This window comes from Gracilinanus agilis, chromosome 3 (genome assembly GCF_016433145.1).
Source record: "Gracilinanus agilis isolate LMUSP501 chromosome 3, AgileGrace, whole genome shotgun sequence".
Classification (NCBI taxonomy): domain Eukaryota; kingdom Metazoa; phylum Chordata; class Mammalia; order Didelphimorphia; family Didelphidae; genus Gracilinanus; species Gracilinanus agilis.
In genome coordinates this window covers 339,161,606-339,180,969 of record NC_058132.1, presented here as the reverse complement: position 1 = coordinate 339,180,969, position 19,364 = coordinate 339,161,606, and the positions used below count along the sequence as shown (strand labels likewise).

Sequence of the window (19,364 nt, the reverse complement as noted above, 5' to 3'; positions counted from 1 at the left end):
AATCCCTTCATTGTATATCATTTGTGTGCCATTTGCAAACCACTTGATTTTGCTGATGAGATAGGATCTAGCACATCTAGTGGGCTATTGTTCTATCACCATGGCAATTCAAAATTTGGAGCAAATTCCTACAGAATTATATATTCTTACTCAAAAAGAGAGTGTTATACTTCCAAACATTTTTATGCTAAAAATTCTAAGGCTTGTGCTAATAAAAAATGGGGAGGATGATAAATTTAGAAGAAGGAGCAAAAAGCAGTCATTAGCCTTAATAGAGGGCTTTTTCTCCCATGCTTCAGGTAGCATATAAAATCAGAGAAAGCCCAGACTTCCATAGAGTGTTCCTGAATTGACCCTTATACTGTGGCTATAGAGTCAATTTATTGACAAAAAGGAGAGCAAGAGAATTAAATGTGACTTCTTTGTGGTAGAGCAGTACAGATGGAAGAATGATGTCTTTTCCATTTGTATTTGCATTTTCCTCTATTTTGTATTCCTGAGGAAGTTCTGTGTGAAGGGCTGGGTCGCATGTTGCCTGAAGTTTTAAAAGCATACCACTATGAAGGTTTTGGGCAATGAAATTTGTCATAAGATCAGAAGTGAGTATGTTTTTTGGCTGCATCTTCTGAGTCTTTCCCTTTTCTTTTGGGACATGTCTATGATAGAAATTATAGTACATTTAGAGTCAGAAAACTGGATTATTACATTATCTAGAAATAATCATAGTGATTGATACTTGCAGATCTCAGTAGAAAATGTAATATTTCTAATGTAACACATTTCTGAGGCTCAAAAAAGTTCAATGATTGACACCTTTTACCCACAAAAGAAAAATGGAATCTCTTCTGGGACATCCAAATTCAAACTCTAACTTATTTGTCCAGTCTTATTTGTTATCACTTCCCTTTGCACATTCTATGCTCTAACCAAAGCAGACTACTAGCCCTTTCTTAGTATCGTCCTGCTTTAGATTGTCCAGTACCAGTGGTATGCTGGTATTTATTTAATATTGAACTTTTTGAGGGAGAAAGGGGGAAAATGTCTTTACAATACACTTTTTAAAAAACCTTTATAGTCCATCTTAGAATCAATACTGTGTATTGGTTCCAAGGCAGAAGAGTGGTAAAAGCTAGGCAATGGGGGCTAAGTGATTCATATAGCTAGGAAGTATTTGAGGCCCACAATACATACTTTTTAAACTCAAAAATATTTTACTTTCTCAATTACGTAATATTTTTTACATGTTTTCTGAAATTATAGGATCAGAATTGTCTCCCTCCTTCCCTCTTCTACCCCTCTTGGAGATGGTAAGCAATTTGAAATGGGTTATACATATACAATGCACTTTTAAATTTAATCTGCATTAACATTTTATCCATCATTCTCTTAAGTCCAGACAATCAACAAAACAATAACTCAAGCCTTGATTTGTAACAGTTGTCAGTTTCTGTAGGGTATCTTTGGCTCTCTGGCTTCAGAGTTAGTTCCATGACACCTCTGCCTAGTACCCCACATTTTTCCTCTTGGGACTCAATATAAGAAACATTGATTCGCTGCTCCTGATTCAGATAAATTCAGAGCAATTAAGTAATTTTTGTGCCTGGAACAAGTAGCACAAAATATGCCCTGAGAAGTAGGTCATGATAGACTGTGGAGAAACTTGTTTGGGACTCAACCTTTGGAAAGAAAAATTACATACTATCTGGTAGTTTCCTATTCTAAATAATTTTTCTTGGCAACTAGTTGCTGAGCTCCCTTGTTTCTAAATTGCCAAAGAGCTACAAGTGCTTTTTGTGCTCTCTAAATTAATCCCTGTGGTTCAAAACCTTGAGTGCTCTCTCTTAGTTATACCTTTGGTTAAGTTGCACTGCAGAAAGTCCGACATACCAGCTTTGACCATTTCTCAGTCCATACTGGGATACACTCAAGAGTGGAGATCTTTGCACACAAAGGGACGCCTCCTTCAGATCCCTTTTCCAGTTAGGCAAGTAGCATTCCAAATTCTTGACATCCTTCCTTTCTGTTTCCATGAGTTTGCACAAATTGTCTCGGAGTATTGTAGCTCTTGGCTTCTGGGGTCCCATGTGGCACAAGTCTGCCTGAAAATATACCGGAATTTTCAGAATGCATTTCAAGGATGCAGCCGTGTCAACAAAAGCAGCAGCTGACACCTATGTAGTGCTCTTGGGTTTGCAAAGCATTTTACATATTTTATCTCATTTGAACCTCACAACAGCCCTGTGGGGTAGGTACTCTCCTTATCCCTGTCTCACAAATGAGGTAACTGGGGTGACAGCTGACCTCATGGCATAATGTCATCCCTGTTCCAGCCTTATGTTGTATGCTGCGCCTAGCATCGCTGGCAGCTCACAGTATCGCCAAATGCCCTGGATCCCCCCCCCCCAGGGACTCACAGATAATGGGGAATCACAACAGACACACACACAGAGGGACAACACCTGAGATAACTCGATAATGCTATGCCAGAGGCAGCTTCCCTGACTCTTATACTGTGCTTCCTTCCAAATCTCTCAGCTTCCTCACATAAGGACCATTCTAGTGGCAGCCCTTGGATTGAGACGACCTTTCTTCTCATTAGCTTCCCTATAGATGCTTATAGGGCTCCACAGTTGGCTTTCCTGTCTGCTCTAGCAACTGGCTTGCTTTTCTGGTTATATTAACATGAATAAGAGTCAGAACAGAACTAGGAAGTCATCTCGTTCAACCCCCTCATTTTATAGATGACAAAACCAAGGACCAGAAAGGGAACCAATAGGTCCGTAGGCTTATAGTATCATACTGAGATCTAGATTTTGGAAGGGACCTCAGGGGGCGCCAAGTCCAACCTTCTCATTTTACAGATCAGAAAACCAAGGCACAGAGAGATGAAGTGACTTGTGTGAGGAATTAGAACTCAGTTCTACTGAATTCAGAGCCAATGCTCTTTCCGATGCTCCAGAAATATCAGAAGAGTAGCTATTTACATATCAGATAGGTACATCTAATATTTATACATTAGTTACACATGTAATTATATAACCACACAGAACTACATATTACATATCTAATACATATGGAATTATGTAATTTCTAAGTATTTGTAATATGCCTCACATTTACATGTTATACAGCTATGTCTGATATTTACATATTTATTATTCTATAGATATATAATATTTTTCTGAAATTTACATGAGTTACTATAGCTAATACCTACCTATTAATTACACATGTAATTTTATATTATATAGTTAGTAATTATACACCTAATATTTATAATGCATGTAATTTCACAGTGAAAACTATATACTACATATCTAATACTTACATATTAGATAACTATATCAACTATCTTCATTTTAATTACATATGTAAATGCATAATTACTATATATACAATTGCATGCTTCTAATACTATGTTATAGAGCTCACCTAATATTTATATATTAATTATGCTATAGTTACATATTAATATTATACTATATATCTAATACCTACTAGTTATATCTTATATCTACCTATGAATTACACATATAATTGCATAATTATATTGCTAATATTTACATAATAGACAGCCATTGTTATCTATAAATCTTGTACCTACTGAAGCAGCATGGTCTTATGGATAGATAACCACACAGAGTCAGGAAGACTTCAGTTCAGATCCTGCCTCTGACACCTCCTGGCTGTGTGACCTTGGGTAGGTCATTTAATCTCTCAAAGCTACAAGCAGATCTCTAAGGTTAAAGGGTTGCACGGTAGTTTGAGATGTACATGGATGGAGGTGATTTCTTCACCATGATGACACTATGACAATGAAAACCATGGATCTTGTCCAAAAGAAAAAGAAAACTAATTGAGCCAAATTTTAGCCAGTCAGCTAGTGATCCACTAATAAATAAATGATTGGTGTGTTCATTAGGATGAGAAACAGAAACCCAAGGTCAAAAGAACATTAGAAATCTTGCTGTATTTTATAGATGGTGAAAATGAGACCCAAAGTGGATATATCCAAAATGAAATTGCTTGTTGGTTCCTACTGCTAGATGGTGCAAGACACTGAGCACTGGACTCGAATCAGGAAGACAGGAGGTCAAATCCCAGCCTCAGACACTTAGCAGCTCTGTGCCCCTGGGCAAGTCACTTCATTTCTGTTCGCCAGTTTCCCCATCTGTAAAAGGGGAACAGCAACAGCACCTACTTCCCAGTGTTGTAATGAGGATCAAATGAGATAATCATTGTAGAGTGCTTTAGCCTAGTGCCTGGCCCATAGTAGACATTAATAAATACTTGTTCCCTTCCCCACCTCCCCCACTCCCCACCCCCAACCTCCTTCAGGTGAGAAGAGAAATGTGAACACAGGTACAAACTACTCATATGTCGAAAATGGATGGACACTCTCCACTTGGCAGTGTTTAGCTGGAAAACGCAATTAGAAGACAAATAGGTTTTCGGAGCAGTGACAGAGTGAGGGGGGAATCCCTGAAGCTTCCTATTTGTTAAAGATGAGGCTGAAGAGAGTCATCATGCCCAGCGCAGTCAATCTACAATGTTATTCCTTTTATTAAAGGCACTAAAATATACGATGCGGCTGCAGCCTAAGCCATCTCTTTCCCACAGGCAGATCTGACTGGAATCAGGATGAAATGAGATGAGGCAGAAAAGTCAGGGAGAGCTTGTCTTAGGATCTCATCACATGCAGGTGGCTGGTGCCTGCTGATGAGTTCTCACCCTGGAAAATCTATTTGCATGTTATATGTGATGGGGGTGAACCATGAATTTCACCTAAAAAGACATACCGTCCTAGCCTAGCATACTAAACACCAGAGACAAACAGGGAATGGAAACCAAGTGGAATAAATCAGCCTGGCGTCTGGCAGCGGGGAAAATCTTCAGCTTCCCCAGATGGAGCATGAATTACATTTCCAGACAATCACTGTGGAGGTCATGGGTCACCCCAGTGCCCTGAGAGCTAAAAAGGCTGGAGGTTCTCATCCTTTTTTAAAATTTCTCCTTCATCTCAATGAATACAATACCTGCTCTACCCCTTTGGTAACTAAAAAAAAAAAAAAAAAAGAGCTAGAAGAGTTGGCAACCAAAAGAATATGTATGTGTCTCCTCTACACACACACACACACACACACACACACACACACACACAGATATAGATATTTCTGTGTGTCTATATATACCTCTGCATATATAGAATTTATATATGGATATATGTTTATGCATATTATGTACATACTCTGTTTCATGTAGATATAAAAGGGGCTCATATTTGAAAATATAGAGCTTTAAGAACATTAGAAGATAATGAAAACTTAATTATAGAAAGCAGAGGCATAAATTTAAAGAGACAGGTGGCTGGATGTCACATCAGGAAGACTTGGTTTCAAACTCTGTCTACCATTCTCCCAAGCTGTGTCGCCTTGAACAAACCTGTTTTTCTTCTCTCTTCTTTTTCACTTTCTCTCTCCCCCTCTCCCTCTTCCTTATACACCCCTTCTCTCTCTCTCTCTCTCTCTCTCTCTCTCTCTCTTCTCTCTCTCTCTCTCTCTCTAACTATCTCTCTTTTCTCTCTCCTTCTCCCTCTCTGTCTCTCAGCTCCAATTTCCTCTGTAAAAAAGGGGTTAATTATTTCTATATTGCTTACTCTACAGGGTAAGACTAAAATGAGATAATGTGAAAGCAGTTTGTCAGACTTAAAACATTAGAGGAATGTCAGCTGTTATTAGAGCACTTATGAAAACCACAAGCTTAAGATCACAAAGTTTAGTGCTGGAAGGGACCTTAGAAATGATCTGGTCCAACCTCCCATTGTACATAGGAAGAAGTTGAAGTTCAGAGAGAAGTTCATTTTTTTCCTCCAGGATCACAGAGATACTGAGTAATAAAACCAGACTCCAGTTCAGCAATCCTTACTCTAAATGTAGTGTCCTTTTTTACTTCACATTTTATTCCCAGTAATCATGGCACCACTGAAGGGAACTAGTTTGCTTGGAGTACTGAGTATGGGAGAAGAGTCTGCTCAGTACCCTTTCTAGAGGAAAGAACCTTACTCTGAGCAGTCCACCAGCCTCTCTCTTCTACTCCAGTCATCAATAAGCATTTACTGGTCTCTACCATATGCAAAGCATTATGCTTTTGATTTGCCGCCATTGACCATCTCTTAACTTCCGTATTCTGGAAATGTTGACTAACTTCTTAGAATGTGAACCCATAGAATGTCCACTCTTTGAGAATGGGAGTTTCATTTTTTTACCTTTGTATCTCCAGCATCTGTCACATAATAGATGTTTAATAAATATTTATTGGTTGTTTGATTGATTGACTACCCAGAGATAGAAATCATAGTAGGGGAGAAAGCCCCCATTTGAGCTCCTCCTTACATAACACAGATCTTCTATACTCTGGAGGGAAGCCTTTTGTAATTTTTGAAGACATGGTTTAAATATCACTAGAAGTCTGCCATTGGGGGCAGATGGGTGGCTCAGTGCATTGAAAGCTAGGTCTAGAGACAGGATGTCCTGGGTTCAAATCTGGCCTCAGATACTTCCTTAGCTGTGTGACCCTGGGTAAGTCATTTAGCCCCATTGCCTAGCTCTTATCAGTTTTCTGCCTTAGAATACTATATTGATTCGAAGACAGAAGGTAAGGGTTTTAAAAAAAGTCTACCATTGGCTGCTCAGTTACCAGAATCCAAGTCAGGACAAGGATTTCATTTGTGGTTGCTTCTGTTTATTGTCAGATACCTTAAATGACTGTGGGTCATGGTTTATAAGATGAGGAGCCTTGAAAAGCAGTGGAGAGGGCTGAGACTCAAGAATTGGCTCAGAGACTAGTTGTCAGAGAGGAGTCAGATATTTAGAGCCAGGTTCATCAAGGTGGAAAAAGGCAGGGCAAATTCACAGGTCAGAGTCTTCTAGGCAAGTCAGGAATATTAAATCTCATAATCTGATCAGTATTATAAGATCAGAGATTTAGAACTAGAAGGAACCTTAATTGTCATCAAATTCAACCCACCCATATTATGTAAGTCTCAAATAACTCTAGAAAGTCCTATAAAGTCCCAAGATCACAATATAAGTGTCTAAGGCAGGACTTGAACCTATGTCCTCTAAGCAAGATGTTATTTTCTGGTGCCTGCTGCTGGGTAACCTTTTCACAAGGGTGAAGATTAAGCTCCATCAGAGAACAGTTCTCAGGGAAACCTGAATATTAAAGGCACATAATTGCTCAGTGCATAACTGTGTTTTGTAGAGCAGCAAAGGCCTCTATTTATGACCCCACAATGAAGCCTTCTGATACAGGAATGCCTAGTTGTGTCTCTCCAAAGGTCAGAAGCCAGAGCTACATAGAACAGACACAGAGAGGAACTTGAAGCAGAAGCAGGCCATTGCCACTGAGACATGGCAGCCCTCTCAGATCCTTTTCATCATTGACTTCCACACAGAAACATGAATTTCACAGAGGAATGTCTGCCTTTGGCAACTTTGCACCCATGTGATCTGGGTATCACCTTTTCCTAAATACTTTCTCTTTCCTTTCCTGGAGGATAAGATATTGGAGCTTCTAGAGTCTTTCTCCTCTGGGTAACTCCAGCTGTGCATCTCTGCCCTGAAACTCATTGCTAATACCAAAAGAAACAAATGCCAGAAGGGTAAAAATTAGGAAAACATGACTACCAAAAGTTGGGACAAGGGCAATAGTCAGGAAATAAGACCCATCAGAGCTAGGGATCGTAGAATAATATAATAACAACAACAACAACATTTATATAGTGTCTGTCAGACGCTGTGCTAAGCACTATACAAATATTATTTCATTTGATCCTCACAACAATCCTAATAGGCAAGTGCAGTTACTGTCCTCATTTTATAATTGAGGAAACTGAGGCAAACAGAAGTTCAGCAACTTAAACAGGGTCACACAGGGAGTAAATGTCTGAGGCCAGATTTGATTTCAGATCTTCTGACTACAAGCCTAACACTCTATCCACTGCACCAACCACCTGCTGGAAGCACTTCAGAGGCCATCAGATCCAACCCTTGTATTAATCAGAAGAGAAAGGAAAGTCCAAACAGAAGACATGACTTCTTTACAATCTCTCAGGTTGCAAGTAGTGTAGAGATAGAATTTGAAGCCAGCTCTTAAATCCAGCTCCCTTTCCACTCTCACAGGCTGCCTCCTAGTTGTTATTCATTCATCTTGGTTGCATCGACTCTTCATGACCCCATTTAGGGGTTTTCTTGGCAAATCCACTGGAGTGGTTCACCGTTTCCTTCTCAGCTCGTTTTTACAAATGAGAAAATCGAGAAAACAGGGTGAAGTGACTTTCCCAGGGTCACACAGCCAATGGTAATATAGTGGTATCCAGGGTGAGATTTGAACTTAGGTTTCCTTGACCGACCCTAGCACTCGTGCCACACTTGTGTCTCTGACAAGTAGGCAGTATCCCCTGCCTTTGTGGTCTCAGAAGAGGAGGTCATGGGTGTAATGCGGTTGTAAAGATATTTTATGGACTCTCATTTTCCCTGCTTTTATGGGGAGACTTTTATTGGGCATTTTTCTACATTGTTCTTGAACAAGCACGTTTGAAATGGAATGGAACATTAGAGCTTTTAAGGGATCTCAGGGAGGTTATCTAGTTCAAGCCCTTCCTTTTATAGGTGAGAAAATGGAGATATGGAGTGATTAAGTGACTTCCCAAGGTCACACAATTAGTTGGTGGAAGATCTAATACTAAAAACTGACCCTACTTAGTTCCCCTTTCTTATGCTGTTCCATGATGTCACATCAAAGGGTGCATTCTCAGTGAACCCTGGTTATTAGTTTGTTGTTCATGAATTTTAACTCCCTTTTCCCTCTTTTTAATTATTTCTACCCTGATAAAATCTTTCTTCAAAAAAGGGCATCTCATTGTTGTTGCTGCTATTTTCAGTGTCTTTGGTAAATATTCAAAAGGGAATAAATTGTCTATATATAGACCCAAAAGTGAATGACTTGGATGCTGTATAAAGTACTCATTGTGCCATGCTTTCCAGAAAGAGCCAGAAGGAGCTTTAGATACCCTTCAGTCCATTTTTTAAGCCTTACTTTCTGTCTTAATAACAACTCTACAACAGAAGAGCAAAGGCTAAGCAAGCAGGATTTGTCCAGGATCACACAACTAGGAAGTATCTGAGGTTATATTTGAACCCAGGTCCTCCCAACTCCAGACTTGACACTATTCACTGTATCATCTAGCTGCTCCTCATTTAATAGATGAGTAAACTTAAGCATGAAGAGGTGAGAACCTTATACACAGTGACTGATACACTGTGGCACAGTCGAATGTAATGGACTTCTCTACTAGCAGGACGATTCTGAGGGACTTATGAGAAAGAAAGCTATTCACATCCAGAGAAAGAACTGTGGGAGCAGAAACACAGAAGCAAAACAGCTGCTTGATCACACAAGTTGATGGGGATGATGGGGGATGTAGCCTCTAAGCAAGCACCCTAATGCAAATATCAATAATATGGAAATAGGTCTAGATCCAATGATGCATGTAAAACCCAGTGGAATTGCACGTCAGCTATGGGAGAGGGATAGAGGGAGGGGAGGGAAAGAACATGAATCATGGAACCATGGAAAAATATTCTAAATTAAGTAATTAAATAAAAAGTTTTCAAATTTAAAAAAAAATGAACAGGTCATGTGACTTGCCCAAAGTCAGACAGCTAGTTAGTGACAGAGCTGGAACTAGAACCAGGATACTAAATGCCAAGTACTATATGCTCTCTTCTTAGTGACAGGAAGTTAACTAGCAATTTATCAATTAATCAGTCACCAAGCATCTTATTAACTTCCTAATCTTATAGCTGGTATTGAGACCAGTTGCAGACACAAATGGAGAACCTTTGCCCTTGAGGAGCAAAATAGGGTTAGGGAACAACTTGTATACAGAAAAGGAAATAGAAAACATATATTAAATAAAAACAAAGTAGGGGGAGCTAGGTGGTACAGTAGAGCGCTGGACCTGGAGTCATGGAAACTCAGCTCTCTGAGTTCAAATCTGGCCTCAGACACTTATTAGCTGTGTGACCCTGGGCAAGTTTGCCTCAATTGTCCTTGTCTGCCAAGTGAGCTAGAGAAGGAAATGGCCAACCACTCCAGGATCTTTGCCAAGAAAACCCCAGAAGGAGTCACAGAGAGTCAAAGAGGACCAAATGCCTGAACAACCATAAATCAAAGTAATTGAGGGAGGGGAGGATATAGTTGAATGGGAGATTATAGATCTTGACCTGAAAGGGATGTCAGAAACCATATTAGTCTAACCCTCAAGAAACTAGAGCCCAGAGTCTTACCCAAGATCATATAAGTTGTAAGCTTCAGAGGCAGGATTTGAATCCCTGACTCCAATAACTGCATTTTCTACTATACCAGGAAAGGCCTCATGAAATGGAAATGCTTTTTGAAATGCACTTCACTTAAGAAAGGGTTTAGGTTGTTTGGTGTGGGAGAAGGGGGAATGTTGCTCCCATCTCCCCCCCAATAGCCTAGATTTGATTATCTTAAAAAAAGAGTATACTGTGGTTTTTCCCAGTTTCTGAAGAGGAAAAGTGATCACAGGAGACTGGGATGAGGATGGTAATAATCCCAAACCATTCATTCACTATTTCCATATACATCTCAAAAGAGGGGGCAGCTAGGTAACACCATGGATAAAAGCACCAGGCCTAGAGTTTGCAGGACTTGGGTTCAAATCTGGCCTCAGACACATCCTAGAACTGTGATTCTGGGCAAGTCACTTAACATCCATTACTTACCTCTTACTGTTCTTCTGCCTTGGAACCAACACATAATATTCATTCTAAGATGGAAGGTAAGGATTTTTAATTTTATGTTTTCCTCAGTTACACGAAAAAACAAATTTTTAGCCTTTTTTAAAGTGTGAGCCAAATTCTTACCTTCCCTCCACTCCCCATTCTCTGAAATGGCAAATAATCTGATATAAATTTTACATGTGTAATAGCATAAAACATCTTTTCATATCAGTCATTTTGTGAAAGAGAACTCAAACAAAATAAAAGTGAAAGAATAAAGTGAAATATGATATGTCTCAGTCTGCATTCTGACTCCATGGGTTCTTTCTTTGGAAGTAGATGGTGTTTTTCATCATGAGTCCTTGAGGATTTTCTTGGATTGCTTCATTGCCAAGAATATCTGTTATTCATAAATGTTCATCATATAATACTGCTATTACTGTGTACAGTGTTCTCCTGGATCTTCTCACTTCACTTTGCATTAGTTTATGTAGGTCTTTCCAGGTTTTGTTTAAATCATTAGAAGGTAAAGGATTTTTAAAAAAATAAAATAAATGTTAAAGGTAAGTGCCCGCTTTGTATCCTTAAGCAAGCTACTTCAAGTCTCTGGGTCTCAGTTTTTCCTCTGTCTGAGGAGATGGTCTTTAATGCCCCTTGCAGCTTTAACCATCTGTGAAGGATTCTTTGAAGAGGCAAGAATCCAGCAGAACAAAACCCTTTTAGAACTGACGGATTATTCAAAAGATCATAACTGTCTAACAGGAAGGGCCCTTAGAGGCAACCTGGCAAAGCCTAGATTGACAGCACAACGTGTGTGTGCCTCTGAGGTAGTCCTGGATTTTTAATTGTTTGTTTTGTTTTTTAACCAGGCATCGAGTTAATCTGTGAGAAGGACATTGATCTCGCAGCCCAAGTGCAAGAGCTCCTGGAGTTTCTCCACGAGAAGCAACATGAATTGGAGCTGAATGCCGACCAGACCCACAAGCGTTTGGAGCAATGCCTACAGCTCCGGCACCTCCAGGCTGAGGTCAAACAGGTCAGCCTGGCCCTGGCATCTCTCTGCTCCTAAGTTCCTGCTGAACTAGACAGATGGGGAGAGGGCTGTGGGGTGAAAACCTGCGTTATTCACATCCCTAAATTCTGTTTAGAAACAATGCAGCAGATCCTACCAAAAAAAATTTATTAGTAGCTTGCTATTTACTTTAAAACAGGACTCCCCCTGGGATTCTTTTAAAAAACGTAGCTTCTCTGGCATATTTGTTGGTTTAGGGATTGGTGAGACTGGGAAACTGAAGGAGGGGCCAGGAGGCTAAAGATCAGCACCTAGGACAGCACCAAGCCTTAATTGGAGAGTCTGGCTACTTAAAAAAAATGTTTTTTTAAACCATCTTAGAATCAATACCGTGTATTGGTTCCAAGGCAGAAGAGTGGTAAAGGTTAGGCAATGCAAGTTGAGCATCTTGCCCAAGTTAACATAGCTAGAAAGTATCTTGAGGTCAGTTTTGAACCCAACACCTTCCATCTCTAGGCCTGGTTCCCAATCCACTGAGCCACCTACTTGCCCTGATGTCATAGACTCTCTCTTTTTAAAAAATTGAATTCAATTTTCCCCCAATTACACATAAGAACAGTTTCCAACATTTTTCAAGGAATATTGAGTCTTGAATTCTCTCTCTTCCTCCCTCCCTCCAAACTCCCCACCTTCCTTGAGATGGTCAGCAATCTCATATAGCTTTTACATGTGCAATTATCTAAAACATTTCTCCATATATTAATCCTTTTGTGGGAGGAATTCAAATAGAAAAAAATTAATGTGAAAAAAGTTTACTTTGGTCTGGATTTGGACTCAGTTCTTTTTCTCTGGAAGAAGATGGGATTTTTTATCATGAGTCCTTTGGGATAGTTTTAAATCATTGTGTCATAGTCTCTTAAATATACATTGAGGAGATCATAGAGACCATCTAATGAAACCTCCATCATTTGTAGATAATGAAGCCGAGGTCCAGAGAGTTCATGTGACATAGAAAAAAGAGAAAATCAAAGACTTGAGGATAAGTCTTACTCTAACATTTATTTTTCACAATCCCAAACAAGTAACTTCTTCACATCCCTGAGCCTATTTCTTCATCTGAAAAAATGGTATCATATTACTTCCAGTACTGACTTTACAGAGTTGTTGAGAAGAAAGCTGAAAAAATTCTCAAGAGTGTGAGTCATAGTTATGGTAAAAAATCAAGTAAAGGTCCTAGGTTCAAATTCTGACCCAAATGCTTACTTCCTGTGTAACTTTGGACAAGAGGAAGCTAGTTGGCACACTGGATTGAAAGCTAGGCCTAGAGTCAGGAAGACCTGAATTCAAATTCAGCCTCAGACACTAGCTATATAACCCTGCGTCAGTCTCTTAACCCTGTTTGCCCCAGTTTCCTCAACTGTAAAATGAGCCAGAGAAGGAAATGCAAACTACTCTAGTATCTCTGCCAAGAAAACCTCAAATGGGGTCACAAAGAGTGGGACATGACTGAAAACCACCAACCAAGAACAATGACAGCCTTGGGCAAGAGACAACCTCACTGTGCCTTAGTCTCCTCATCTCTAAAATGAGAGTTAGACTAGATAAATCTCTAATGTCCCTCCCAGCTCTGGATCTGGAATTCTGAGATCCCACAACTTAGGGGAAGATCTGGTCTTGTCTACTAGTTTGAACCCTAAGCTCCCTCCCTGCTTGTCCCAGCATCAACACCATCTCAAAGAAACAATGACTGAATGATGGCAGTGTAAAATTAAAGGGTTAGGAGCCAATTCCTGATCGTGGATGGAGAGGATTCAACAAGAGAAGAATGCAGGATGTTCCAAAAGTCTTAAAGTAGTTTTTAAGTTTTAAAAACCTTTTTAATAGCTTAAGCTATTAAAGCTTTAAATTGTGCTAAGACTATTGAGACACTCTGTGGAAGTCTACATAAAGAAGGGAATTGGTTTTTCTGTGCACAGAGTGGGGGGAAGATGGCAAACTGGATCCAAGATTCAGAGTCGGAAGAGACCTTAGAGATGAGCTGGTTTTAGATAATCTAAACCCTAGTTTTACAAAGAAAGAATCTGAGATCTAGATAAATTAAGTCACTTGCCCAGGATCACATATTGGTTTTTAGTGAAAACACATATCTTTGAATCCAGGGCCACAAACTCCTTAGCCAGAATCAGGCATGGTCCCTACCTTCAAGGAACCTTAAGCCTAGAAAAAGGTTAAGATAGAATATTGTTGTTGTAGAGTTGTTTCTCAGTTGTGTCCAACTCTTTGTGACCCTATTTAGAGTTTTCTTGGCAAAAATAAAGATCTCAGAATGGTTTCCTATTTCTTCTCTAGGTGCACAGAGCCATCTCACTACCGTAGATAGGACAAACTATTTACTAACCAAATGACAATATGGAAATTTTATAGAAAAACTACAAAGTAAGTGCTATAAGGCCTATGAAAAAGGCTAAATCATTTCAGCAAAATGAAATCAAGGAATCATTCACAGAGTAATCTAGAAAGTCTTCCTGGGAGAAGCAGATTCTCATAGTCTGAATGAATTATGGGTGAAAGAACACTTGTTGGCCTTTGGCAAGGAGGGCAGATATATATCCTGAGAAAAAGCTCAGAGGTAGGAGAAGAGTGAATGGAGTAAATAAGAGACTCTCTCACACTTAGGAAAAGAGAAGTATTTGTACAACATGAGGGAGGAGGTAAAGCACCTGGGGCATTCAGATTCCTCTGTCACTATTTCTCCCTCACATGGAAAAGATGATTCTTCCTTTCTGCTCTAGAAAATACTGAAGCATCCTTGCCTATCATCTTACTTCTAGATAACCTTTGCCAAAATTATATTATGAAAAATTTTTAATTAAAAAAAGTTCTATCATGATATTCTCTAACACTTTAAGTTTCAGAGAAGGTGGAGACTTGAACTATTGGAGGGATTTTCCTCATCTAGGAGCCCCTTATAACCAATTCTAGTTTCTATCTCCATTCCAGAGAGATCACAGAATTTAGAACTGGAGAGGAACCTAGAGAGCATTTAATTAAGTCTGCTTGTTTTTAAGCTTCCTTTGGCTGATATGTCCACCTCTCTAAATTTATTTTATTTCATTCAGCTAGGTAATAATCTCCCTCTGCACCCTTGCTTTTCTCAGGTCTCATGTAATAGCCCTTAAGTCTAAAGCTGCCTACTCAGTATCCAGCCTACTCATAAATCTGAGTAGGAAGATGTTGCTTTTTCCAGTTTAATTATTTCCTCTTTACTCCCCTATTTTCAGACTGCTGTTTTGCCAGTGAGGGTATTGTTAGTAATGGATACAAATCGTCCTTTCCTGTTCTCACCCATGGAGCTTTTAGTCCAAGCCCACACACACATATCTGCTGTGAATTCTTTGCTTATTTCCAGGGCACATGACACCATGGAGGTCCAGAGCAGAAACAGAGCAGTTCTGTTTTGAAAAACTATTTTCTGTTTAATTGCATTAGAACTACAGAACCCTAGGGTCAAAAAAGTACTTCAGAGGTTATCTAATTTAACTTGAAGCATAATCCCCTCTGTAATCCCTTTGACCAGTCCAAGACTAGAGCCCAGACTTACATCCAGAGCAGTCTAACTTATCTCCTCCACCCCCATTTTCAGTTGTTTTTCAATCATGGCTGACTTTGTGACCCCATTTAGGATTTTCTTTGCAGAGATACTGGAGTGGTTTGCCATTTCCTTCTCCAGCTCATTTGACAGATGAGGAAACTGAGTCAAATAGGGTTAAGTGACTTGCCCAGGGTCACAGAGCTAGTAAGTGTCTGAGGCAAGATTTGAACTCGGGAGGATGAGTCTTCCTGACTCCAGGCCCTGCCCTCTAACAACTGTGCTACCTAGCTGCCTGCCTTTTCCTAGCTCCTACTTTCTTTCTTTTTTCCTTCTATCTTCTTTCTCCCCACACTCTGAATCCTAAGAGCCTAATTTTAGGGGTTTTGTGTAAGGGCTAAAAGTAAGTGGAATGTCAAAATTAATACAATAAGTTAATATAATTAGAAGAATGTATAAAAGAAAGTCCAGATAAGATAATCTTAAGCTTCTAGACCAGTGGTTCCCAAACTTTTTTGGCCTACCGCCCCCTTTCCAGAAAAATATTACTTAGCACCCCTGGAAATTATTTTTGTTTTAATTTTAATAGCAATTAATAGGAAAGATAAATGCACCTGTGGCCATTACTGCTCTCCTGGATCGCTGTAGCACCCACCAGGGGGCAGTGGCGCACACTTTGGGAATCACTGTTCTAGACCAAAAGTGTTAAACACACAGCCTGTACGTCATAGGTGGCCCGCATCACTCCCAAAGGTAGCCCACATGAAATTAAAATGTAATCGGGATCAATTAAGATCAATTAAAGTATAATCAAACATCAATAATTATTACATTTCTAAACAAAGTCAATATGTTGTCCAGAAAGATCTTTATGCGTGATTTAGTAATCTTTTCTATTTGGGTTTGACACCATTTTTGTAAGCCATCCTAAACTAAAATTTACCCAGATTTAGACTAGTCATTGAAATTTTCCCTCAATTAAAAGTCAAAGCACTACAGAGTCTTCTCCCCTTGTGGCCCCAAATAGGAATAATGTCCTTTAATTAGAGTACACCAAAGCCAAATTAGGATTAACTCCTTGCTCCATTCTTTCAAGCCCATACTTGCTTTCAGCCAATCAGCAAGCGTCCTGATAAAAAGATAGGTTTTAGAACACTTTATGATCATTGTAACATACTATCATATCACATAGCTAACTAGATAACTAACTTTTTTCTCTGTCCCCCATACCTCACTGAGAGACAAATTAGGTAGTAAAACCAAATTAATTAGTACCCAATATACGTTATTTCACATATGGATATATTGATATGAATATATATGGATATATAACAATATAGGTTATTCCATAAGTTTGCAACTGATATTCCTTTCTTTATGCCTTTGACCACTTCTATCATCAATCCACAAGAATTTACTTACTTGACCCAAACTTTTGGCACATTTCCTTCCCTTTTTGACCAAAAATTGGGGGCACCGAGAGCTCCCTCTAACATCTCTCAGTTCCCCTGGTAAGCAAAGATTGGCAAGCCAAGGAAGCCAGGCTTAAGCAACAGGATAAAGCTAACGAATCAACTTGGAGGCAAAACCCATGCTGGTAGTCTCTGTCTAACATTCTAAACCTGAGGTGGTCGAAGACCATAGAAGATGCAGACCCAACGTCTCCATTTATTCTACTTTGAGACATACTGATTGTCTGAACAATCTGATAGCGGTGACAAATCCATTTTAATTCCGAAGATTCATAGTCATGATAATATTGGGAGTAACACTTGGCATTAACAGAGTACTTTAAATTTCCAAAAAGGTTTTCACAAAGGATTGTAGATATAGAACTACAAGGGACTTCACTGGTATATCATTTAATGTGGTCATTTTTTACAGAGAAGCCTGGGAAAGGGAGAGTTGAATGACTTGCCCAATGTCATCCAGATAATATGTATCAGAGGTGGGATTTGAACCTGGGTCTTCTAACAGCTAAATCAGCACCATGTCCCTTATATCATTCTGCCTATGACTTCAGCTTGTTTTTTTAGCAGCACTTTGTGACAGCTGGAGGGATTCATATTTTTCTGATGAGGAAACCAAAGCATTGTGATGTAAACTGACTTGCCTCTATATATAGGAGCAGATCCAGGGCTAGAATTCATGTTTCCTTTGCATTAGCCCAGGGGTCTCTTGACCATCATTTAGCATCTTAATTCTGGCACCAATCCTGATCTGCTGCTCCAGATGAAAAAGGTGAAAGTTCCATCACAACCCGTATATAATAAGAGTTCTTCTTAACTTCAGCAGGAATTTTCTCAAGAAGATTGACACAAGAGTACTGTTGTCTTGGTAAAGATCTGGACATGTTGCATATGTCAGAGGGATCTCTAAGAGAACACTTGTGTTGCTATTCTATAGTCAACTCGCAATTATTCACATCAATGGAGAGGAACCATGAATCCCAAAATAGCAGATAACATAAAAGTCATTTCCCTCTGACTCTCCTAGACTCTCACAGTTGGAGTGTGTGGTGTTGTTATAGCAACACAGCAGATTTACCTTTCTAATTACATTTTTAAGTCAATATTGAAATGAGTTTGCCTTCTTTTAATACACACCTACCAGGTGATACAGGAAGAGATGGCCCAGGAACCAATTTGTCATATAGAGGAAATAGATAATCTGGACATGACTAATCAAGAGTTGTCTGTAGCTAATTAATAGACAACCCATTTCTTCATCCTGTAGACTGGAGATTAAAGATAAGTCAGTCCTTTCAGTAGGCAAGAGAATTCCTTCTCTTGTCTTGCCTCACCACCCTCCTCACTGCTACGAGAGCAGCAGAAAAAATTTGACCTCACACAGTTCCTAGCTGTGTGACCCTGACAAATTCCTTGTCCAAAATGATGCATGGCTCCTCTGAGTTTAGCTTCAAGGAAAAAATTTAGGTGGCTTTCAGTTCTCCTCAAAAAACCATTTATTAAGCATCTCCTTTGTGCAAAGCTCTAGGAATGCCAAGATAAGTATGGTAGGGCCCTGTGTCAGTGTTCTAAAAGCTATGTTCTAAAAGCTACTGTGGATAGCTGAAACCATGGATATAAGTAAATGCCTACTTACGAGATATATAAATATATATATATATATACACATATATACACACACACATACATACTGTCTCTCCCTGCTTGTGCACCTTGGTTAGGAACTCTCAGCCTTCTACCCCTCCCCACTAAAAAAAAAACTTTTAAAAAGTGAAAATAAAAATTTAAAAAATTGAAAGTAGAAGAAATGATGGCTGGAGACATCCTCAGGCTGTCACCAGTGACCACTAGCCCTTTGTAATTAATCTTGAACAAATGAAACTGCAGAAAATTAAGCCTTGGATGAGAGAGGATTACTCTATGGTCTAGGCCCTGCCTTCAAAGACCTTCTAGTCTAATAGGAGAATCAGATCCCTACCATATATGTGTGTATGTATGAACACACACACATGTATGTCAGATCTGGCTGATGGGGTCCAACCCAAGGCGAATGAGACAGACAGTTGAGTGATGCAGCAAAGCTTTACTGTGGGAAAGGAAGGGATGTAGGGAGGGCAAAGGGGGAGCCTGCAACCAGTAGGTGGCTAGGGAAGAGAAGGGGGGAATTTTTTATAGCGTGATGGTCTGGGATGAGGTAACCTGGGACTTGTCTCATTGGCTGTTTCAGAATGGGAAGTAGCTGATTCCCATGATTGTATAGTTCCTAACATGGTGCAGACAGCATAGGTCCAGAGCATTAATCCATCATAGCATAGGAAGTAAAAGTGTCCTATGGAGTGGAACAATTGCTCTCTTCTGGAGTTCCAGCAGGTGCAGAGGAAGGGGGACTGACAGGGGGAAAGAGAAACTTTGGGTCTATCAATGTATACATATGTGTATATATATAAATATGTGTGTGTATATTTTATGTATATATCTATATA

General features: G+C 39.4%; 1 protein-coding gene across 1 annotated transcript in view; it reads left to right on the top strand.

The window, feature by feature from the left end:
- The window catches only part of LOC123241539 (kalirin-like), a 685,986-nt gene that overhangs the window by 556,322 nt on the left and 110,300 nt on the right, over positions 1-19,364 (top strand). The window contains exon 16 of the mRNA XM_044669162.1: positions 11,681-11,847. Coding sequence (XP_044525097.1) covers positions 11,681-11,847 — 167 coding nt within the window. The remainder of the gene's footprint in view (positions 1-11,680; positions 11,848-19,364) is intronic.